The 25,851-nt window shown below is 36.8% G+C and overlaps 1 protein-coding gene across 11 annotated transcripts in view; it reads right to left on the minus strand.

The window, feature by feature from the left end:
• rg (rugose) overlaps positions 1 to 25,851 on the minus strand; it is a 149,312-nt gene that overhangs the window by 85,707 nt on the left and 37,754 nt on the right. For all 11 annotated transcript variants that reach the window (XM_066736540.1, XM_066736537.1, XM_066736536.1 and 8 more), the window contains exon 2: positions 15,598 to 15,702. In XM_066736540.1, coding sequence (XP_066592637.1) covers positions 15,598 to 15,702 — 105 coding nt within the window. The remainder of the gene's footprint in view (positions 1 to 15,597; positions 15,703 to 25,851) is intronic.

Here is a 25,851-nt window from a genome sequence, read left to right on the forward strand (position 1 = left end):
GAAGAGTTTTTGTCTTAATATTGGAGAATTTCTGTTATTGGAATTATGAAAATAACTAATACATATATAATATATATATATATAAGAGAAGGATCGATATAAGAATAAGATGAATTACTAGAACTTACTATAGGAGCGTATACGATGAGCCTGGATGAGTCTTGGATCGACCGATTAACTTATTGCTTTATCAAATCATTATTAGTTTCGTGTGAGTAGCCAGAAAAATTTTTCAAGCGTGGTATACAGTGCTGCCTAGTGCTGCGAGATAAATTCTCAGTTCAAGTCGTCTTTCATAAAATCTGTCAGCTTTTTCAATGAACAAACGCTGGGCTCTTGTCATCAGAGATTTCACCCTTGTTCCTCCGTTCATGCACTTCATCAAAAAATTGCAGAAGATTCGAGCTATATACCTAGCTTTGATATCTATTATTAATTACCAGCCTTATAGAGCCGCAGGATTAATCAACTTAACGGTTCTTTTTATGAATCATCTTTTAGAAATTAAGCACGCTATTCAATCCTATGAAGATCCTCATGAAGATTTCTTTTATCCTTCAACAGTCTCTAGCTGTGCGATCACTGCTTTTGCCCTGAATTGTGCAATTTTTCCGGCAATTCAATGAACGATATACTATATATATATATATTCCTAACTGAATCCCGCAATTACTTTGTATCTATTACGCTGTCGAGGGACTCTGGAAAAACTGAATAAATATGCTGTTATAAAGATAACATTGTCGAGCACAAATTGACTACGACAGAGTCGAATTCGACCATCCCCATTCCTGCTTAAAAGTGGACAGAAATATATCTTCTCGATTACATAATTTTGTAACTTTGTAGTTTTATATCCCATTGCCTTGGATCTTAAAATTTTTTCCACCTAACCAATGTATTTACCTCGAAGAATTATATCGACCGAGTATATTCAAAGGGGAACCAGTGTTGACTCTCACTTAACGCAGTCTGCAAATCCCAGCAATATCAGTTATCGTCACGTGCCAAGTATGGTATAAACCAATGACACATGGAAATCTGGAGGCTGTCAAGGGAAAATGTTAGGCAATATAAAATTTCTTCGCTAGCTCATAATCCAGATGAATACCGATCGAGATGGGACCAGACCTTTCGGCTAGCAGCCAAAAATTTCGTAGTCAATTTCGCGGCCAGATGCTATTCTTTCCCCGCGCACGTTCAAGTTTAACGGGAATTTATGGAGATAGATCCAAATAAGATTGAACGGCGTTCACGATTCGAAGCACGTTGGAGTTTCTTCCCTACTTTCAATCATCGAGATGCAAAGCTTGACTTAAAAAAACACTGAACGATACTTTACCGGCTATACTCGAAAGGAAATTTTCCATCAAAAATTTTCACACCTCCCCCCCCCCCTTCGGATTATTTCCCCTCTGATTGTTTACGACATTTCTCTCATTAACTTCATTATAGCTACTTATATGGTGCAGCATCAAGCGAGACGATTCAATTTCTTCCGGTGGACGTATTTTTGCCTCGAAGCGAATCAGAATAACAGAGGCCCGCTCGAATTCTGATAAAAGTCTAAAATAAAAATCCAAATTCTATACTGCAGCCTTTCATTGTTCCTTTCTTCCCTTATTTTGATCGAACGTTTCAGGAAACAGAGCAGATCACGACGCATGGCCATCGATGTGGTTTGCCATCATCACTGACGGAACAAAGCCTGGCAAAGTGATATCCGCAGATCGATATTTCGATCGACCCTGTTGACGATGATAAATTATAGTTTCAGAAACAGGTTAGATTGGATCTACAGAATGTCTGCTCGTATAATAGAAAAAGGAAGAATATTTTATTGCTACTTAAATGCTGTCACTGATAACACACCATATTCAACGGATATTCTCGGGGCGTTCCAAGGATGTTCCAAGGATGTTTGTGTTATTTGAGACATGATTCCTCTATAAATTATAATTTGAGACGATATATAATATTTACAGCCCTGTATTATCTACCGAAGAATAGTTGGTTTCGGTTGAACCTTCTCACGTACATTTGCCGTGTGTTCAGCCTTCCGGAAAATTATTGCTGCCGCCGAAGTCGCCTAGGATCTTGGCGATATCGGCGAATCGGATGAACACTGACGGCGTCTCCGATAGTTTAGAAATTTCCGGATCCGAAGCATCGAGGCGGAAGGCCATGAAAGGCACAGAAAGCTTTGCACCATTTAGCGAAAGCCATGATTAGATCAGCGCCAATCGATGGCACGTTAATGTTCTATTTCTAACCCATCTTCGCTTTATCAAGTACTACTTCTACCAACCCTGTACCGCTAATTTGTCCGATTTAATTAATTTACCTTGAAATGCTTCCAGCTGCAGCAAAAACTTTCAGACTCTCGATCATTGAATCCTTTAGAAAAAGACTTGCGTATATTTTTACAGAAATTCTCGTAATAATGGTCGATTACTACGTTTGACTATATATATATATATATACTAACAGAGGCTTGCATCGGGAAGAAACGATGAAAAAGAAGAAGTTACGGTAATGCGGGTAACGCCGGTCACAATAGAAATGGGAAAATCAACGGTGGGAAGAGAGAAATTCAGAGTGCACAGGTGGCCATCTGGAATAAAATAAACCTCGACGCGACTACGACCACGGCTGCGACTACTACGACGACGACGACGAGTGTTCTGAGCGTGAAATGAAGTTGGCCGGTAAGAAAAAGTGGCATGGCGGGCGGAAGTTGCGAAGAAACAAACAGGAAGTTGCAAGAGTGCTCTTTGAATGATGAAGCGATGGGAAAATAAGTTGGAACAGCTCGTAAAAGAAAGGGTGGGGGTGGAGGGTGAAAAGAGAGAGAGAGAGAGAGAGATAAGACTAAGGAGGAGTGCACAAAAGTTGAGGTAAGCAGCAGAAAGAAAAAAAACCTTCGAGGAGGGGGGGGAGGGTGAGTAAATGGAGATGCTGCTGAAGAAAGAGATTCGTTAAAGAATGGAGGATTCGGGAAGGTAAGGAATGAGGACTGTGAAGCCAAAGGAAAAGTGTAAAATGGGTGAAAATAAGAGAAATGGTTGGCCGATTATCTATATATACTCGTAGTTTACAAGTGAAGGGGATGCAGGAAGTGGGAGAAGGGCATGAAACCGCTGCGATGTAGAACTGAATTCTCATCAGCATATCGACGTCTGGCGTACGTGCCGCAGGACTATCATCCTGGAATTGAGACGATTCCCCTTGACAGATGCGGCATCTTACCGACAAAGAGAACACGTATATAGCTATTCGATCCTCCCTCATGCAGAATTCGAAAGCTTCGCATTTTATCCTTTGGCGAACGCTTAACATCCCATCATCGCGCATCCTTCGCAAAGTCAACCGACCAATGTACAATAAAAATAGATATTTGCAGACTGCGTTGGGAAACTCAGTGTCCTCGGTATTATTCCTTCTGCTCTTTTTCGGATATTGGACTTAACCGGAAACTCCTGCAGATTTTTCTATTTTGTTTGGACTATTCAAGCCTCGCTATATATATACACTAACGCTACCGCTGTCCTACTCGAATCCTAGGCTCCTTAGCTCTGCTACTCCACTGGATGTTATGCGGGAATCATGACGAACCGTGCCTCATCAATCCTAATTCGTCTTCCTTTCCGCAAAGCCTCGAGAACTCAGCCATAGTGATATGTCTCACTTCGCCATTCTCGAATATCGTACGTGCTCTTCTTACGGTATATTGTTCATTCGATTAAATTTGCTCGAGTGGATTCAGCTGGAGTATAATGCAGGTAGGAAACACTCATCCGCATGCAGGTAAAACCGAAACTTACTCTCAGATTCGTGAATAGAATAATGTGTATGAGTTATTAACTGTTGTACTACTGAAAAATTGCGAAAGAAATATTAATTACGTATACAGATATATATATATATATATATACGGTGCAGCTAAATAGAAAATATCGAGGAGCGAGTAAAAGTCTCGCGTGAAAAGCAAGTGAAGATATCGCGGGGTGATTTTGTGTAAATAGTTGGTCGGTGCTAGGGGTTTAAACGCCGCACGAACGCCATTAGTCAAGGACACGGACTGCATACTAATGGCCAACTTCAGGATGGCGAAGCAATGGGTAAGCTGCCGCGTCCTGGAAAGAATAATAGCGAATTTCGTACCGTTCCGTCCCATCCCTTCCTGTCCAGTCCTATCCGTTAATCCACCGAAAGCAATATTGGAATTTCTTTTACCTAAGGTACGAATTGACAAACGCAACGAATAAACGATGGCAACGCTTTTAAAATGATTATCGAAACCTTCTTCTTGTTATTTTTAGTTTTTTAAATCTGTGGTTAATTACGCATCGCTAAACCAAACCGATATGACCGTGCAATGATTTTCCATGTTGTACAAATATTTATTTTCCGCCTGGATAACACAAACAGTATCTATATATAGTAAACTATGCTACTATGCGTGGGGAAAGAAAAATCTGAAATTTTCTATCGATTTTTCTTTTGTTTATTTATTTCTCTTTTGGTGAAATGAGTTTTCGGGTCACCATCCTGGAAAACTAACTCTGATACGCAGTATAAATATAAATTATTATACAATAACAATAAACAATGTTGCACGTAATAGTGCTTCACAATTTTCGGTGGATATTTTAAGGCGCACTCTGCATATAATTATTCTGTTATTTATAACGATCCAATAAAAGCAGCAGGATAATAGCAGCAGATATCTCGACGAATTTCTGTTATACTATAATTACCTATTTTTTTTCTCATACTACTCCGACATAATAAGGTGAATTTTAGTTCGTATTATTCTCTTTGTACCGTTTCAATAGACTGATTCACCATAGAAGGGGAAGTATAGAGCAGCCTCAGTTTGACAAACAAAATGAAGAATACCCAGTTAGTAATGCAAAAAAATTAACGAGATGTTAGAGAACTAATTAAATGCGGAATATGCATGTATTATATTCGTAAAACGATGACAATCCTCGTTCAATTTTTTCTAAAAAAAGTTGCAAGAGGAATATCTGCTTTCCCCACTCGCGATTACATTCAAGTGCACGCAAATAGCCGAGATATTTAATTGAATGAAAGCTCGTGAAAGTCTTTGAAGCCGGGAGTCTGTCATCGACGGAATGCAATTCTTCTTCCGTACATTCACAGTCGACTGAATTAAAACATCATCAACACTGCAGGGTAGAGGGAAACGAAAATTACCAACGGCGATTATTATTCAGAAAAATATATGAATTCAAGGATAAAAAAGAAAACACCAACAAAAAGCTTACTATTCATTAAACGCAGCCATTATAAAATAATTATTCTTGTTTCTATTATACTGTGTTTTTGATTCGTTCCATGTGTATTTTATAATAAATAATTCATATTGAGTTTCCGTATCCGTTACGCTGCGTTGTAGAGATTGTGATGCACGAGATGCATTGGTAGTGAAAAAAGAAAATTTTATACACGTGTCTAATATTTGTCTGCTGCAATTGAATGTTGCTCCGATGCACAAAAAGTTCAGTTAAAAAGAAATAAAAATATATGCAGCTTTTGGTTATTCACATTTTCTTCAAAATTTGTTTTATTTTTTATTCTTACAAAGAGTAAAGACACGTGTTAAAAATGCTGTAACAGAACCAGATTACTTCGTGGAAAATTATTTCATATTACTCTACTATTTAAAATAAATCCTGCAGAGATTTATGAATGCTTGCTATGGCAATTGGATCACTACTAATAGGGGCTCTATTGTGCATTTTCAAGCAGGATGAAGTTTGAAATCAAATCCCAATTATCGAGCAAGTAAAGGAGAAGAGAGTAGACCACTAGCTAGAGCAGACAAGAAAGCACAAGTTAGCGCCAAGTTACACAGGAGAAGAAGAAGAAGAAGATAAAGATCGAAGCTCTCGTATAAGAAAAGTAATTATAAGGCTGGACTCTTAACGGGCATGGCATCGATTATCGTGCCAAGGTATACAGATGTTATTCCCTGAGGAAAATGGAGCCTGAAATCCTTGGAGATTTGGCAGCGGGCCAAATTGCTACGTAAATAAAGCGACGTGCATACGTTTCGTCGCGAACGCGATTATGTGGTTTATCTCGCGAAGGATTTTCTGCAGCAGCGAAAACAACTCGGAGGAATCAACATCCTATCTGGTAGGTGACATTCATCGTTGCAAATTGTCACGAGCTTTCTGGTTTACCTGGCCACGTGCACCTCAGCGCCTCTCTGCCTGTGCGTTTCTCTAACTACTTGGCCACTGTTGTGCCATTGTCGCACGCACAATTACTGCTACCCCATTGTTTTAGAAAGATAATTGGTCGGCCAGTTGATGCCCGTTATTCATCAGCTTAACCATCTGCGAGCTCAGCTATGAAATGTCCCTCGATCATAAGCGCAGCTTCCATCATTGTTTCCTTGTTACAGAATTTCTATTAAAATTTCGATGCTTTCAATTCGATTAAATATAAACTACCCTCTAAATGCAGATAGAAAACAAACAAATGTCAGAACTTAAATTTTACTTGGATAATGAAGTTGGTTAATTCGGATCTTAACAAAATTATCGCTACTAATTAATAACTTTTTAGTGTCAAAGTGTGAAGTTGGGGGAGGAAGGGAGGGAAAAATATACTGGTTTGCATTTTAAAGACTTAAAATTGAATTTGAGGAGGGGGGAGGGGATACGACATGCGAAGCATAAATCAATATAATTCTACAAACGCAGTGGGCGTAACACTGTTAAATCTCGGCTTAAATTCGATAGCTACTCGCTCATTTTCCTATTTCTATCCTGCCATTTGTTCGGTTTTACTCTCTAATAATCAGTCCTTTTCAAGATATCGATTCTAGCTTATCAAAAAGCTCCACGAGCTTTTCCCCGGTTCGTTGACCCTTTGTTAAGCAGATATATTAAACGAATTTCGTGATTCATCTATCAACAATGACGTTTCCTGCTAACAGTTCGTTCCAAAGAGCACCTTTCATAAAATGATGCATTATTTTTGCCAATATTTTTCTTTCATATTTGTCGAACCACATTTCTTCCATCTTCTAGGTATATTCTCTTATTTGTTCAAAAACGGAATAACTGAACAAGCCTCTTTTATATCTCTTCATTTCAATATTTTATATATCTGTGGAATATAGTTATGCATAGTGTATTGTACCTATAGTGTACTATAGTCACTGATCCTTCGAGCACAAAATCGACAACTGCTAATGGGATATTTATCAGAGAATCATGAAACTGTGACGTACATTTCATCCGAATATTAACGCTGCTTCTCAATTCGTCCATTCGAATCGATGATATAGCTGTTTATTTGACAGAATTACGACCAACATATAGCAGCATGATTTACGACTGGGCTTTCGAGAAAACTTTCATGGAATAACGTCGGGTAGCTAGCATGGCTAAGTTCCTGAAAATTTTATGGAAACTTTCTTGCTCGCTTATGGGAAACTTCGAATGTCTACTCCCAGTCAAGTATTAATAATAAATTGAGTTTCTCGACTTAGCTGAATCTTCTGCCCTCTTAGAAATTATCAACTTTACCGTCAAATACTCCGTTACAGCTAAAAGTATTTTATTGAATCGTGTAAGTAATTGCATTTAGTTAGTATATTACTTGGCTCAAAATATTTTTATTATCTTCTTGTCCCTAGTATTTATTGATCATTACTTTCTCCTTCATTTTCTTATTTATTGAAAATATCTTAGCGGTGTTCACTAACGAAGTTTGAACGTTTCACCATTATTAGCATGGTATTTACACCTAACATACCGAGCAAAACATCTCGAACAAAGAAGATCTTGGCTCCCTATAGTCCCCTCGCATATTAATTCTGGCTAGCAGCAAGTGTCGAGATAATGAGCGGTGTTGCGACCGACCACCAAAATTTATACACCAAAAACTTGCTACGAATTAGAGTTGAGAAAATAAATAATCAGTGAATTATATACGTACATTGTAACCGGTACAATTCATTTCCAACATTATTTTACATTAAACTGATTTAAAATTCGATGTTGTAAATAACCAAGCTATTGTAACAATGAGAGGGAGGGGAGGGGAACGGTTGCAATGTCGAACAACGAATTATCGAGTATTTGGGTGTACCTGTAAAAAGAGGGGAGGGAAAATTCACTTCAAGCAAGTTCAAAATTAATATTATTTATTAAATAAAATTTATAAGGTTTAGAACCTTCATAGCTAGAAGATTCTACTGTTAAAAAAACATAAATTAATTAATTCATAAGCTATCAGCCTTGCAGTTGTCCACGCATACTTAATATTCTCTCCGTGCATTTGAACACAAACAAAATAAAGTGAGAATATATAACTGTGCACGTTTACACGAAAAGTTCACCTAAAATGACTAGATATAGATAGTGCTGATATTATGCTTATGCACCACTATATAAATTCTCACTTCATTATGTTTATATTCAAATAAACAGGAAGAATTTGCGTGTTTCCGAATTTCAATCTTTTTATTTAGTAATAATAAATCGTACTCGATGTAATTAGTACAAGAAAAAACGAAAGGAATTAATTTTCAGAGAAGGGGACAGCATAGGGTGGGGACCTGGAAGAAAATTTTCACAATATTCACAATTTTATGGCAAGACAAGAAGTTGTTGCGGCCAAAATTAATTTGCCCGAACTATTCATGTTGATGTACTAGTCTCCTTACAATTTAACCAAACTGTTTATATTGCCAATTAATTAATTACGACCTGAGAACGAGTTACCTATTTGAGATTAAATTACACCGGATGCTGCTCATGTTTGAAGTTTTACTCGCCCTCGGTGAGTTTCGTAGATGTTAATAGGACGTTCATTGGTTGATCCATCCAATCAATTTCTCTATTATCCAATCATCTATTGGTATTCGGTAAATAATAATCAACGCAGTAGAACACAAAATGTACCATGTGTTCGGTTATGCAAATTTTTAGAAACATTTCAAAACTCTCTCTGATAGCTCACAATATTCAGGAGACATCCTCAAGACATTTATGATATTGATTAAAATACAATCTCACTTGTTTCAACATTACGAAAGAAAACTAAAAACGATTAATAGATTATCGTTCTAATAAACAAAATTCAATTACAGAACAAGAAAGAAGAAAAAGAAAACGAATATCTGTGTCCAAATAATCAGTGACAATGAATCTGGAGAAATGTTTTTACCAATGACAGCAGGGTTGATAAATTAGCATATTTATGGAAAATTTACGGAAAGAGCAGCAGGGAATATGCAATAAATGATGCGATAAGTTAAAAGTTAAATTAAACTACAAGTTTGCCAGGTGGTTTGCCAGAATTGGATTGATGCTGCTGAGATAAGGGATGAAGCTCGTGCTTCGTGAAAATACACACGCAGAATAAACTTTCGTTATCAGTTGAATAGTGCGCGAGCAGGCACAGCTTTCGTACGTAACGCATCGCGTATATGCATGTGTGCAGCAGGTAGTACGGTAGGACTACCTAATACATACATATATATATATATATATGTACATACCAGTATACCATTGTTATAACGTTGAATATCTATTCTACTGCTGCTGCGTTACAGGCTACGGCCATCTTAGCTGACACGCGTGAGATTCACCGCTTTCGGATGACATCAATACCTCCCGCAGTACACAGCATCCGTGTCTTGTATTTTCAGCATTTCCTGCTCCGCAGCTTCCATCCTGCTTTTACCGGATCTGCACTTTCCGACGTTTCATCCAAAAGGCATTTCGGACAAAATGCAACTCGCCGAAGATTGACGTGTTATTTTTCACCTACCCTACCCCCTCCCCCACTTTTCGCATTTAAACAAATTCCTCCCTCTCTTTCCTTCATAAATGTTGCAGATATCTACACGGGAATGCAGTTTGTGCATACCGAAGCCTGCACCAGCGGGAGTATATGCTTTATCGATCAATCTCTCGACTTGAGTGAATTATCAGAGGCAATCGTTTTTGCTTATTCATTTGCCTCGCACGTGGACGTAGAATTCTGCAGGTAGAATTCGAACAATGGATTGGACAAGAGTATTGTACGGGGCAAGCCGAACAGCACCTATTAATTCGTCGCAGCGGCAAATGAAATGCGCGTTGCACTCGACAGAGCCGGCGCAATTCAGCCAACGAAATTAATGTATTGCCCAGCAGCAGCTTAGGTTTCTCCCCCCCCCCCCCTCTCCCCCCCTCTCTCTCTCTCTCTCTCTCTCTCTGCTTAATTGCATTGCTAGTTTGGTGATAATCGATTCAGCGTTCGACGTTTCATTTCCCGATACATCTTCATTTGCATACGTCGACGGTGCATGGTTTCCGGTGTTTGTCTCCTCGATAAAGGAAATATTCAAGCAATTCGACTAAAATTCGTGAAATAATTACGCGATGCTCGAATCACTGTTTTCGCTCACCTATATATAACTACTACATGCACTCCCATCGAAACTTTAGCAATGAATGCAGATTTCTGCGTCCTTAGCAATAGCTTAAATGCCTCGTTACTGTCAAAGTCACTTGAACTTTTACCTTATTATTATTTAACATGTTGTAATGATTTTATTATTCTACGATAGTGACGCGCGCGAGCTTTTCCAGAAAAGTGTCTAAGGAACGAGAACTACTTAATCTCCTCGTCGTCAGCTGACGAATCTTCGTGATACGACTGATTCTATACAGGGTGTAACAGTGATGTGTGGGAAAATTGTTTAAATAGATGTAAGATTTTATTGTAAATATATTTTATTAATAAATGATTTTTCTTTTGATTGATCTTAGATTCTTGGAAGCCAACTTTGGGCATATTTTAAGAGATGATGTTAATCTCTGTACTCAAGCAATGTGAGGAAGCTTGTTTACAGTTTAAATAGATCGAGCATGTAGTTTGGTTTTGTAATTTCTTCTAAAGAACCACAGAAGAATTCCACAAAGCAAAGTACTTTGTTTAAATTTTCAGGAAAGGTATAGAAAATTCTTCGAAAATAAGTAAAAACTCTTTGATACTCATAAAAAATTCCAACGTGACTTTTAGAAACATAGAAAAAAGAAACAAACTTCGTTACAACAGTAGCTTTTACTTGGAGAGTTTATACAATAATAAGTTTAATTTTTTGAAGAAATACCTTTCAGGAAACTGGAATCAAGTGGAAAATAAAAAATTCGTTAAGAGAAAATGTTAACGGTTATGTAGTGCATGTCCCTTAAAATTTTGCTGCACATTTCTGTTACACCCTGTATATAAGATGTGGTATATATCAATTATTTAGTCTACCAGAGAAACTACTTGGCACAACATTCATCTCAGCTGAAATACTCACGTGACGTCTCCCAACTAATTCGTCCCACATTGCTTATCAGCAGCCTAAGCTTTTAGCGATAAATACCTTTTCTTGCTCGATTTAATATGCGAGACCAATTGTTATTGATAACAATTGCTCTACCGAGCATTTCGTTTCGCCAGATATATTCAGAATTTTCCATGCGTATTTTCACGTTCGATTCAATTTCGTTAACTGCGAGATTCATTATGTATCGAAAATGTATTTTCTCCCCAATTCTATGCTGTACACACACGCGTGTGTGTTCTCTCCGGAGCCCACATACGCTTTCCATAAATGTTCGTTTTCGATTTAGCATGACACAAGAAGAATTATTATACGACAACTGAATTTCTCAAGGAAAAAATCCTGACGATTGATTAACAATTGATGGATAATATTAATCGTATTGTTAAATCTTTTTAACTCGCTCGTTTATATATTATTCATAATAATTTATATCGCAATTTCGTTAAACTCCGGCAAAAAAGTGGCCGAACATTTTTATCGATTTTTATCCACGTTTCCCCGAATATTTTACAATATTTTTATTGCCTCGGATCAAATTCTGGATAATTTATTATTGCTACGGGCGATCTGTAATAGCTTGACTATATAAATGCTTAAAGCGAATATAGAAGAGTTAATTCGCACGAACTTCACAGCCCAGGTACACGAAGGACAAGAGACTAAAAAAAATGAAAAAATTGGGGAAAAAGCTAATTTCACTGGTCCTTATTATACTTCTAGTCTCTTATTTCATATATATATATATATATATATAATTTTTATATTATAAAATCTGGCAGAAGATGACAAATTTCTGCAGGATCGATAAAAATGAGATGGATAAAGTGGGTTATCCTTGCGGGGAAGGACTGAGAGTAGCACGATAACAGATGGGAGAATTCGAATTTCGCATGAGTAAAGGTGCACAGGCGAATAAGAAATTCAGCGATCCATGGACAAGCTTATTTTTGTTATTTGCCGGAGCTTGCACCCACATCTGAGGAGCTTTTGCGATGGAGCGGTGTCTCATCCATTTTAATCCCGCGCTTGGGAAGCTCTTCACGTGGTAAGTTCGTCATACACGAATAACGATACTGCACTCCGCCACTGCACTGAACTTTAATCGATTCTGTCCCTCGTGAAATGCATTTCGATTATCGAACTTGTATAAACATACACTTGGAATGATATTAAATCAGGAGAAATAAGATTATCACGTTTCTAGCTGATGTCGTACAGCAGATCCTATCATTAATCCTATCGACAAGCTCGCTCGTCTTAATCCTTCGATCTCGTATGTCTGGCTGGAGATGACAATACTAATTTGCTCCAAAACAAATAGAGTACTATGGTTAATTTAAGTTTTAATTAGATGCTTGGGGTCACTTTGATTTTGAACAAAACAAAAAACTTGAGTATCTTGAACTTTCTCATCTTTTCGTTAACTTTCAAAACTTCAGAAATATTCACAAAGCTGTAATTATTGCATTGTTGATAGATCTCAACAAGTCTTACTTTACTCTTAACGATAAATTCATTCTATTAATTAAAAAAGAAATTTTCTACTATTTATTATGATATAGTTAATTCCTGACCCCATAGTCTAACCGTGTGATTACCTCAATGTACCTAATTATAAAGATTAATAAAACTGAAGAAAAAATGAAGAAAAATCTTCATAAGCTTCCTTATCTAATTCCTTGATTAATTTGCTACTTTTTCCACATATTTCTTCTATCATCCCAGAACATCCTCCATTTCACCATCTTTGGTTGTATTTTATAGCCTGCGGATCCTGTTCCTGATCTATGTCCCCTAGATCAAGTATTGGCGGCCAAGTTTCACGCAGTACCTATAGACTTGCACGGAGTACACGTCGGAGATTAAACGCGGAAACTCCCTTAACAGCATTAACATTTCACGTATAGTTGCTCGAGAGAGCCTCTGGAACTGATAGTAGATTATATCGATTCCAACATTTATCTCGAGGCAACAAACGTGTTCACTTTCCTATCATAGCATTCATGGAAATTCTCAGCAGCAATTCATTGCAAGTGTAATCCTTCGTTATTCAATATTTAACTGCGCTTGCATGTTTCCTTAGCGATGATTGAAACACTCGGCAAAGTTCAGAGGCTCGCATAATTCGTTCATCCGAACCTAAGCGCGTTCAACGTCATGAAACCTCGATCGTATATCACAATTTAGACGTTCATTAAAATTCAACCATCCATTATAATTCAGTCGTTAGTTTAATTAATATTTCATCGTGCTTTAGCCGTGGCGTTGCGGTGGATCTGGCTTATTTTATACCACGAGAAACAAGCCAAGTATAATTTCATCAGGCAGATGTTTCAATTAAGCTAGCATCGTGCATTCTATTTTCATAACTCTTAATTTCCTCATCAATCAGTCTATTCCATCCGTCAAACTTTCCCTCGACAAGTAAATATCGCGCTGTATATTTTCTTGAGAGCCAAGCAGCAGCAAACAGTGGCTTTCCATGGTGCAATATAATTAGTTTAAAATACAGCTGCTCCCACATCTGGCTAATTCCAACGTACCTCTAACGCATTCCGCAAATTTTACACTGTACAATCCAATTATTGCTAATTAAAGATTCGTGGAACGAACGTTGAATTCACCTTTGGTACGAAATCATAAGTTCATAACTATACACGACACAGTAAATTTTAGCTCGTTTGTGATTATTCGGTGAGTCGTGAAGTTTTGGCTGGGTTAAGTTCGATGGAGTCAAGTTATTTCTGATGCAATGGTGCAGTAAGCGTCGACGTAGTTTCCTGTCGCAGATATCGAGGATCACCGCAGAGACAATCGGAAAGATGATGAACGCTTCTCGTAGATCCAACGAACTGGAGTTGGGGAGAAGAAAGCTGCGCCTGGGTCGTAAATAAGGCACAGTCACCGGGGGATGCTTGCTCTTTCAATTTTGGTCAAAGTTCTTCCTCCTGACAGTAACGCTGCGTCGTCTGTTGCAATGTGTCAGTTCATGATTTTCCAACCTCTCATTCTCATCGACCAAAACTTTTCCAGAGCTATCCATCGATCTTATATATTAATCCTCGATACATCATTCGTACTATAACGGAGACTTGGGATTATTTTGGCGAAAAAAGATCAAAGTTTCCATATTCGCTGAAGATCAATGTGGGTAGATTTATCTACCATTAGGAAAATTCATTTAGATGCAATAGAATTGTTTTAGATTGAATGTGAAAATTATTTTATAGCGTAAAAGCTATTCGTGAGACGAGTGGAATAAAATTTAACGTGTTTAGAAGGAAATAAGCTACTTCATTGCTTACAGTTTAAATTCAATTGTGCCTTTGCGCATTTGTGATATTAATTATTATTTATATTTATTTTTATAGTTCATTCGCAATACAGAACTGGAAAATGTTTAATGTTAACGATAACGCGTTCGCTGTTAACTTTCTACGACAATTCCAAGAATAAACGGTGTGTTTCGTATAAGATAAAATATAAGAGAAATTTTTCAATAAACGTGACGACGATATTCTTTTCGTTGGACTGCAATAATAAAATATTACACATTTGTTTGATTCCCATCCGCAAGATGCTTCTTTCCCTGGCAGTAAAATAACTATTTTTCTTTCTTCAGGATTTCGCGATTTTCCTGGCATATTCCGAGGACTCGGAGTGGTCTATACGCACACGAGTGTAAGCTACGGTATACGAAACTTTGGCCGGCTTAGATTTATTAGAGCGAAATGCTCGGTTTGCTTTTCGCAACTCGGGATAAGCCCCGTTCGATTTTGGTTTTCGTCGAATATTCCGCAACTGCCACTCCTAGCCGAGAATAGCAAACTTTATCATTCTTATGCAGTAGTGTAACTTATCTTTAATAGTTATTTATAGTTAAGAACACAAGAGACAAAGAGCTTGATACTTTTTTGTATATTTCAGTAGTAAAGTCAGTGACTATGTAGCCATCGAAAATAATTTAATTAGAAATACTTTAGAAGTGTAAATGCAGAAAGTGGTGGGAGAGAGGAGAATGTTTACGCACGACGGTTTGAGTTGAAGCCGTACGTTGAAGGACCAATTTAATAAGAGTGAGGAGTGGAATGGATACTGTATATATAGTCAGTCTTGGTTTTGTGTGAGTTGAATAGAAACACAGTGGAATAAAGGAGTGTTTTTTATCAGTTTTGAATTTTTCATATATAAAAGCACGTTATCCTATTATATCACTGTACCTGAAGATTTGGTGGGCAATGATCGAGAAGCTCCAACATATGCCTGATGTTTTGTGCATCTTGGATGACGAAATTCAGCTCCATGTCGAATTCTCCACCAACCAGCTGCAACAATAAATAAATTGATGATTACTATGGTGTTGTAAAATACCATTCTTTTATTGAAATAATTATTTTGAGGAAGACAATTATTTATTTGCCATTATCACTGAACCTCCTTAAACTCGTATCTTAAAGAAGAAAATTTAGTGGAATCACCACGTATATACGCGTGCGCGTCGTCGACTGGATTGGGCTCATCGCTTACCGGAAATTACGCTCCTCCCGCAGAGCCAGCACTTCCGGTCGAACGATATAAAGGGTGTAACAATATCATCGAGTCTCTCGCTCTTCCGAAGAGTGCTTATTTTTCAGAGTTTTTCAGTTTATCAATCATAAAATCTTTATTTTCTCAAGTTTCGTTTGTTTATTACTCTGGATTGGTGCAGGATATTAATGTTATTCAGAAATTTGTAGACTAAATGTAAAAATATGTTTTTAATATCACTAGGAGTAAACATATAATAATAAAAAAAAGTAAAAATGCCTCGTTGCAAGATTATCAAAATTAAAACACTCACTCCAAACTTCATCATTCGGAAGTTACTGATCGGATTTTAATCACGTGGTCGTTCTAAAGCTTTTTTTATCAGGTAATTAACCCTCGCGAATAAGTAGGCTATGCGTCCTTGAGGAAAGTCAGCAATATCGTTACACCCTGTAGAAGCCGCTCGAAAACGGACCGGGAAAACCACAACGGATGTTGACCATAAAACTCTACGTGTTTTAAAGGTTTCGAGGGTTGTTCTCTATACCATGAATAAAGATGCTTTCCAGCGCGATCGGTGATTATTTTCTAGCGTAAATTCTTATATCGCTCGGTAAACCTTCCAAACTACACTACAGTATATTTTTCGATGGCTTGCAAAAACATTGAATGAAAAGAGATTTCGATATTCCAAGTAAAAGAATAGATGTACTACGTAGAAGAAATACGATTTTTCCTCTATATACGATTTTATTATAAAATGATAAAATTTTGTATGAGTGGATTGACATATATAGTAATTAGCGAAATGACAGGCATTTGCGAATAGCTGTCATTTTCTCTCATTGCGGATATCGACTTGTCACTCGTTCTCATTTCTATATGCACCTTAATTAAATTTTCATCCTTACAAGAGCACGTATATATATATAAATCGCCAGACAACTTATTTTTCATGTATCCACTTTTCTAAGATTATATTTATGGAAAATATAGTATTTTATCTTTCATAATATCTGCTTATCATAATAAACTTAGTTATATATAGTTCATAGCTTCTCAGTTATCACTAAAAAACAAATCAAAGACTTTTATTATCAATACGAAAACACATAAAAGTTTATATTCGAAAATGCTACACATATATTTTTCTATTAAAACTTTAAAAGCGTTCGTGCAATCACTCTTTTTATCTGGTAGTTGATAAGAAATTTGAGAGAACCAACACAATTTCTAACAGTAATTACATCAATGATTCCATAAAGGAGGAAGAAAAAATACTGCAAGAAAGAAACTATCGATGCAAGAATCTGTGGAAAACTCTGGAACGAAGTACATATTGTAATATCAACCGGTGGAAGTGAGCTGGCTCAATAGCCACTCGCCATAAAAGGACGAAGGACCGATATCCCCGGCAGGAATCTTGAGTGGAGACGGTAATCGAAAAACGTGGAAGGACGTTCAAAAAATTGCTGGTCACGACTGCACGCGGCGCGACGGTCCTTCACAACCGATGGAATGCCATGAAAATTTCTTCGATTCAACCATTCCACGTACAATCGTAAAATCCTTTGCGAGTTGGAAAATCATTGGTTTTTACACAGCGAATTAATCGTCCCACTTTGAGTTTGCGAATCGAGCGCTCGCCCGCGCGCCTACCAAGGCAAACAAACGGAGAAGATACAGGATATTGCGTTCCTTTGTTAAACAAAATAAATTTCGTATCGATTTGCTTTTAGGGGGTTGCGAAATTCGGTAGTTGCAGCTTCGGGTAAAACTCGCTCGCGCGCCGCCTCTGCTGTTCACGCGGAAAGTCTTGATCGAGTTACTTCAAAGGCGTTCGAAAGCTTGTTTGCACGGTTTGAAAGGTTTCCAATTGCCTCTCCAGAATGTATTACAACTATATTTCTATTTTATTCTATTCTATGCTGCTCCTCCATAATGATGATTCGACGAGTAACCATCACGAATTTTAAACACAGGAATGTAATCAAATTAAAAAAAAAACAGTATAATTAATTACGAATAATCAAAAAACAATTAACCAATGTATCCATATTATTTGGTACACTTTATACCAAAGTTATCGTGCGTAGAAGAAAAGTTTTATTCGAGTGTAGCTGAATGAGCGGGCGATAGCTCAGGATAGTTCATCGTAGAATATGTCATCAATCCACAGTGGTATCTGCATAACAATCGTCGAATAATGCGAATGCGGCTTTTCCCTCGGCGCCAACGCGCGTGGAGACCCACAACCTCTCTCTCTCTCTCTCTCTCGATCGCGTGGTCATAGATTTACATATCGACTCGTGGATTCTACGAGTGGTTGCTGCCAGTCTAACAACGAGACTGATCTGAATTCATAATACTGCGTGTAATCAGCCTACGCACGCGACAGCGGAGTATCATCTCTCGTCCTGGTGCAGCGTGCACTGAAATGAGTTGTGAGTATAACCTGGTAGGGGTGCACCTGGATGCCTCGTACGTGGCATGCAAAGCCTGCAATACCTGCCTTGTTCTACGATATACATATATCAAGCATATCAATACATATTCCATGCCTCATCGTGCTAGTCTCCTGATCCAGTGTACCATTGCTGTATAGGTAAGCTTGAAAATGGACTAACAATGTGGGGAAAATGCTGAAGTAAAGTGTCCCCCATCTAAAGACTGTTGGACCTTTTTTTGGTGCTCGTTCACCTACAAATATTCCAATGCTAGGTCATTTTGGACTACGAGAAATCAATTTTCCAAGGAAACGTAGTTTATTTATTTTTATGGTTAGTCTCAATGGGAAAGTATTCAGAATTCTTTGGTAAATGTCAGAGAGTGTACTAAGTTATACGAACAGGTCACTATAGAACCTAAAATTCAGGTACTTAGTGATTTTAGTAATTAAGAAAATTTTGCAATGTTATTTTTCAAACGTTAAAACATCTTTCAAGCAAAAATAGAGCCATTTAAAATTTTAGAGCAGCTTAGGCTCTTAATAAATTGTTTGTTTGTGCAATTGTTTATATATAAAATGTCAGTCTAAACCTATATATAATAGCGAAAGTAATTTTATTTTCTTAAGGTTGCATACATCTCCTATGTTGGTCATCCAAGCTTAATAAGAATCATTAGCTGATAGCAATCAATATAATTTTTCCAGTCAAATCGATACATCAATGCCAAATCTGGACCAACGTTAACCGTAACACAGGTCGAAGTCTCGCCTGATGGCAAAATGTGACCCAGATATAGACGCATTATCACATTCAGAATAATTGAGCACGATTTTAATTATTATTATTGTCAATGTAACGCACATGGAGATGATTAGAAAACGATGGCGATTAATTATAATTAGCGCGTCGTTTTCGATGAAATTACATAAATTTCAGGATGAATAATTTATGGCGTTTATTAAGATCGACGTATTAAATATATATATAGCTATAGCAGAGTATTATAATTCGCAAAGTCGAGGAGAATATCGGCGCGCCAGTGGTAAGCATCGATGCATAAAATGGCAGGATTTTAAAGGAAAGTAATCAGACGCGGGATTGGGGGAAGACGTTAGAATTTAGGGTGGTGAGAAGGAGGAGGGAAGTGGTTCGAACGGGATTCTCGGCTGCGGCGTAGCTGGCAGATTCTAAATTGCGGTTGTTAGAGAGTATATATGTGCCCCGGCTGATTTCTAACCACGGGCACGCCGAGCATCGTAATTAACGGCGGCGTGTGTGAAGAGTTGACGAGCGCACACGCCAGCAAGCCACGCGTACTCGAAATAATTCCTGGCAGCTCGCTTAATTAAATGAAACTTGCGACAAGCCGGTGCATGTGCACGCCGCGCGCTGCCTGTCAACTCCCCCCCCCCCCCCTTACACCTACACCTCAACCAAGAAAACTCTGATTTTCCCCACTCTCCCCCCAAAGGAAAGTCGCTAACCTATATATATATATACCAGGATTATATACCTCCCATTCAACTAAACTCTAATTAAATACTGAAATCTTACGCGGTCAATTTTAATTTCATAATTAACCTACGCTGTTCATACGTATTATTCATCCAGGGCGAAAGATGGGTTTCAAGATTATAACGTAGTTTTAAGAGAAGAAGCAATCAGTTTGTCAGGGTTGGAAAAAGCTCGTTTGATCTGAAAAGAACAGGGTTGGAAGAGAGTCGAAAGGGAAAAATTTACGCTGAATCATTCGTTTTCATGAATTCTTTCTCACTGTCCGAGATCGATCAACGTGGAGGATTACAAGAGGCTTATAAGGTGAAGCACGATCGACGATAATGCCGTATCCAGTGTTTTCATCAACTTTAACGAGCGTATCCATTAACGGTTGGTTTCTGTTTCCTATGAATCTACGGTGCCACGAATAGAAATGGGAAAAAAAGCATAACTCGACCTGTGTTATCATCAGGTATTACTCCTTATCGACTTGTAAAACCTCGCGTCTTATTACCCCCCCCCCCCCCCCTCACTGACTATACCATAAAGAGACGCGTAACGAGATACGTTACATTATATTCAACTATCCCAAGCCTGCATTAATTTTCTTCCAACCTGATATTAATTAATATCAGTAATTAGAGAATCGAGCGAAGATATCTATACCACTATCACTCGATACTAGTGTAGAAGCAAAATTCGTAGCATTTTTGCTCTTGTGTATGTGTGTGTAGGTATCACCAACAACAAATTAATCGATTTTGAAATTATCAGAACCGCGCGGTTGGACGGCTAGCCGTTCTTGCTGATTATTAATTAATCAATTGAATTTCTGGTCTAACTCGGTGGGTGCGAGTTAGTCCCGATAAAAGCTGGCCCCGCGTGAGAAATTTAGCAGGCCGGAAGCAGCAACGAGAAGCGCCAGAGCTTCCAGCCCGAGCACTGGCGGGAACAACTGCACTGATCAGCTTCGCATTGTGACACCGAAAATCGAAATGGTGTGTCCGATGGAAATTTCATCTCGTCGAATCCAAGAAATTACTGCGCGTGCTATGGGGAATCGCCGTGTCGACTATATACAAACCAGGTAGATTTTAAGAGGACAAAGCTTTGGCTAATTACGAAACCGCGAACGATAAATTTTCTCGAGCAATTATTTCTCCAAAGTGGCTTAATTTGCTACGTGATACGGTGCAACAGCTCCACCGGCGATAATAATGAGAGTGCTCAAAGCTGTGTTTGTAATGGCTACCCGCTAATTACGATCCATTACTATATACCTGATAGCTTAGTTTCCAATTTAATAACATTTCAGTATGAGCAAGGGTCGAGGATTTGCACTTGCATTAAATAAAATAGAGCTCGGCCCGAACGTGTTGGGAATATTTGAAATAATTAACATAACAACAGTGAGCTGTAAAGATTGTGTTTTCAATAGGAAATCAATTTTTCTGGTGGAACTTTGCCAAATGCTGTAATAAATAAGGATTGTGTTAAGATTTTTCAAGGGGTCGTTATAGGTAATTAATGAAATTTGGTGGTATAGCAAAATTAAGTTGGACCTGCGGCTCGCGATTAGAAATAGCACAAATAGATAAATTATAGTGAAGAATATAGCATATATAGCATTGATAGAGTTATTTGTTAAAAGAGTTAATTGTTAGTAGTGTATTCATTATTTTTTATTATTATATTCATTGTATTAGAATTTTAGGTACAAATAAAATCACAGAAAATGTCCAGGAAATGTTCTCAACGCAGAATATATATATTTGTATATCATGTGAATATTGTATGAACGTGTAAATATTTAATTATATTACTTGAATATTTATTTAAATAAATCAACGATACCGAGCAAATACCGTTTGCAATGCTTGAATTAGATATTCATAAAATAAAAATATAAGTATAAAACACACACACGTCAAATATGTTATTACTTGAAAGATAAAATTACATCAAATAAAAATCACATGGAAACTCAAAACTATATTTTAAAAGTCCTATAAACGAATAAATTGATTTAAATATCTTAATTCTCAGCTTAGGTAAGACTTACAGTGTGTAATGATAGGAAGATTTTTTCAGGCATTTTAGATAAATTTAGGAATAAAAGTTTCAGATAAAAATTAAATTTTCAGCGTCCCTTCCTGAATATAATGCGAAAAGAATTACTCTTTCTCTCTCTAACATAAGTGTTTTTTGTTTAATATTTACTTACACAATATGTTTATTATATTTTTAGGATTTACACAAAAACGTATACGCTTTACTAATATTTTATTTTTAAACATACACGATGTATTTGTGTACATTGATTTTTTACGACTGAAACCGCATTTGAAAACAAGATAGCGTTACTGATCGACTATACCAATCGCGTCATGCTATTTTCAATCAACTTGATACGAAATGCATAGGCTAATAGCAAATAATCTCTAACGAATGAATTTCTATTACCCCCGTAACACACGTAAACCATGATTTATCCTTTAGAATGTTACACTACCTTTTGATTGATTAAAAAATTTGCAGTTGAGTTCTAATTCGACCGTATCCTATATCTTAATTACAATTTTCGTCTATATAATTATATCGTTCACCTGTTGCAATAAAAGTGCAATTCAAAAATATACGTATAAATTTTAGTTAAACCTCTGCAAAAATTTCATCTCGTATATTCTACAATGAAATAAAATTCACTTCAAGATAACTCTTCTAATTTCAATTTAGTGGCCACTGTGACATTCTATAAAAAACATGCACATGTGATTGAAAAAAGTAGTAAGCATCCGTTAAAATCAGACTCAATTTATACAACATGTTATGTAACGCCGGTACAACGCTTTTACACAATAAACTGCACGATATAAATTGCTTGTGTACTCCAACACACACAAAGTTTTGTGAAATTAATAATTTTTAAAACGTCAAATTGCTGAAATCTCTACTGTGCCGTTATTGCAGCCAGCGAGCGATATATCAATCTTGTCCGATCTGAGAATGTGAAGCAAAAAGTCTATTATGCATGAACATTGGCTTGATGATTGTGGTGATTTTAAAAAATTCTTCAGTGACTTTTATTAATTTCCTGAAAAACACATAAATCTCTTTGAATTATTTACACGCATGAAAAGTGTTAAAAAGCAAGGAGGAAGGTACTATTGGTTAGAAAAATAGTTTTCATTTCATGGGTATAATGGTACACAGATGTTTTATTTCTTGGATATTAATAGTTTGGCAAATTTTTAATGATATCGGTCGAAGGTTGTAAAGGCATAGAGTGGGTGAGATGAGCCTCTCGACAAGTTGTTGAATGAATCCTGCGCTCAACTCCGCGTTTACGTCGTTGTCGTGAATACTGGGTAGTCCTGGTGCACAGGAATCGTTCATCGTCGAGTGGAGTTCATCTGTTCGATTCAAACTATTCTTGACTCGTGTGGAAACTATGCGCCATTCTAAATCTGCCCTAATAACGATATTAATCCACTGCAATTCTTCGAATATAATACCTGCCCACTGAATTTATAAACAAAAGCCAATTATATAAAAACTAACACTTGGCTGCTATCTGAAATATATTTCTACAGAACAGAGACAAGCAGAATTTGTTTGTCATTCTTCAGAAAAATCCATGATATTATGTATCATATCGTCCTGGGGAATAGCGTCATAAAAACTAATTTCCTTTTTCATAACCATTTTCTCGCTAAACCTTTATTATATACTGAAAACATAGATGCACGTTTATGTACTTTTACTACGATGGAAGGAAAGTATTAGAGCGAAGGAGAGGGAGGAATAGGAAAAGAGTTGAAAAATCACAGGAAACTAGTGTCACGTCTTTCATTATGGAACTGCGAGCGTAGCCGAAATCATCTGAAATTCTGGATAAAATCTGCATGCGCTTTAGACCTTCAAGTGTGTGTGTGTGTGTGTGTGTGTGTGTGTGTGTGTCAGAAAGAGAGGGAGAGGAAGACGAGATTTATTTAATTGACGGGACATTATTTAACATCCCGGCAGAGAAATTGCAGGATTGATGGTTAGAGAAAGGTAGACGAGGCGGAAAGGGGACAAAACGAGGGGTTATCATTCGAGAGCAATCGTGCGTGCATGGCTTTGCATAACAGGCTCCATCTATTCTGCGGGAAATCCGAAGATTTTGCTTTAGAATGCGAAATATTTGACGCGTATTTGATTGTAATAATTTTCGACGACTGACGAGTAAGACAAAACTATAAACAGTAATTGTTCAAAGAAATTGGATCATCGTCGATATTACTTGAAGAGATAACGTTCTCCGAGCATCAATCTTGTTGATGAAAGCATTTGATTTTACTAAATAATGCATGGAGGGAAAGATTTTTAAACTGTAACAAAAGCTTAGATTTTAATTATATCGTTAACGAGCTTTCTGAAGGTTTTATTATAATTTAAGATACTTTTGGAGTTGAATTTTTTCAAAGCTGTTTTTCTTTCTTGCATAAATCAGCGAAGTTACTAAAGTTTTGTGGATGATACGTAATAACGACCCATTGGCTCTTTTCCATACTTTCTTAAATGAAGAAGGAAATGAACTTCATTGGACTGACAGCAATTTCCTCGTAGTTTTTTCTGTTTCTTTTTTAAACATTTAAATGTGGAGTAAAATACTTTACTGAAAACGACATTTGATAATGTACTCGCGATTATGTAAAAATTCAATTAAAAGTTTTCAATGTTATTTATGCGGCTGGTTAAAAAAATTACAAGGTCGAATAATGTGGATCATTCACACACAAATTGTTGAGATGCACAATTAGTTTGGTCTTTTAGAAGCAGCCATTTCTTTCAAAAGTAGGATTGCTCAATGCTTTCGGTTAATTTCATTACCTGACTGCGCATGCCACCAATTATCTTTAGGAAATGCTGTCCTTAATTAAGCTCTTAAGAACTCAGATATTTCTGACGTAATTAATTCCAGTGCACTTTGTTACATAATATTAATTCACAGAATATTTACCATCCAAAAACCTTGAAATGCTATTTATTTTAGGGAAAGAACCTCTTTTCTGATTATTCGCAGGACACTCCTTATTAATTAAGAAATAACGGTGAGTCGTCTAGAATGGCGCTAATTATGCATTAATTCTAAATTTTATTTGAATATACTATATACAGGATGTACCATTTCAAACGATTTAGACTATAAACGTAAACTTCTTATCTTCGTAACTCTATAAGAGATAGAAATTTTTTAGGTAAAAACTTTTTTCAGTTCAAATCAAAAAATGCTTTTGAAAGATCTTATACAACAAATAGATAGCTTTTATAGTTACAAAGATAGACAAAGTTTTACTTCTATCATCTGTATTAATTTAAGTGGTAGTACGCTCGTATACTGCACGTGTATATAGGGTTGCAGAATAATTATCACTTTCTGATTAAGATGAAACATATTGATGTTTTCAATTAAGGCAAACGTATACACGTGAATAAATTGAATAGGTGCACCAAATCGATACACAGAAAGGATAACATTTGCATGTATGTATAAATGCAAATGGTTTGTATGTATACATAGAAACTCAGTATTGCTGGTTCTTATCGCAACTTGTGACATGGCTGGCCTATTTTGTCTGTTGCTACTGGCAGTCTCCCTTTTGAATCCATCACTTGCAATATGCTATACATATGATGTATCAATATTTGTGTATTTCCTTAAAACAGTAGATATATAGAGGTTAGAAACGGAGTAGCAAACAACTATTTCAAAGAAGGATCTCGTTGATAACAAAGAAAGCAGAGAACGACTGAAAATTTGACAAATAAAATGCTTGAAAAGTGCTTTTGTCTGCCTATAATTATTAAAATAAATAATAGTAGTTTTAAGCCAATCTATGTGTAGATAAACAGTAATGAAAATAACTTTAAAGCTTATTTGGTACCAATATAAGTCCTGCTAATCTTAAAAAGCCAACTATTCTTCTGTTATAACGTTACTAGTGTGGAAAATGT

This window comes from Prorops nasuta, unplaced genomic scaffold, assembly GCF_024137725.1.
Source record: "Prorops nasuta isolate Cenicafe-Biocafe unplaced genomic scaffold, Cenicafe_Pnas_1.2 PNAS00015, whole genome shotgun sequence".
Lineage (NCBI taxonomy): Eukaryota > Metazoa > Arthropoda > Insecta > Hymenoptera > Bethylidae > Prorops > Prorops nasuta.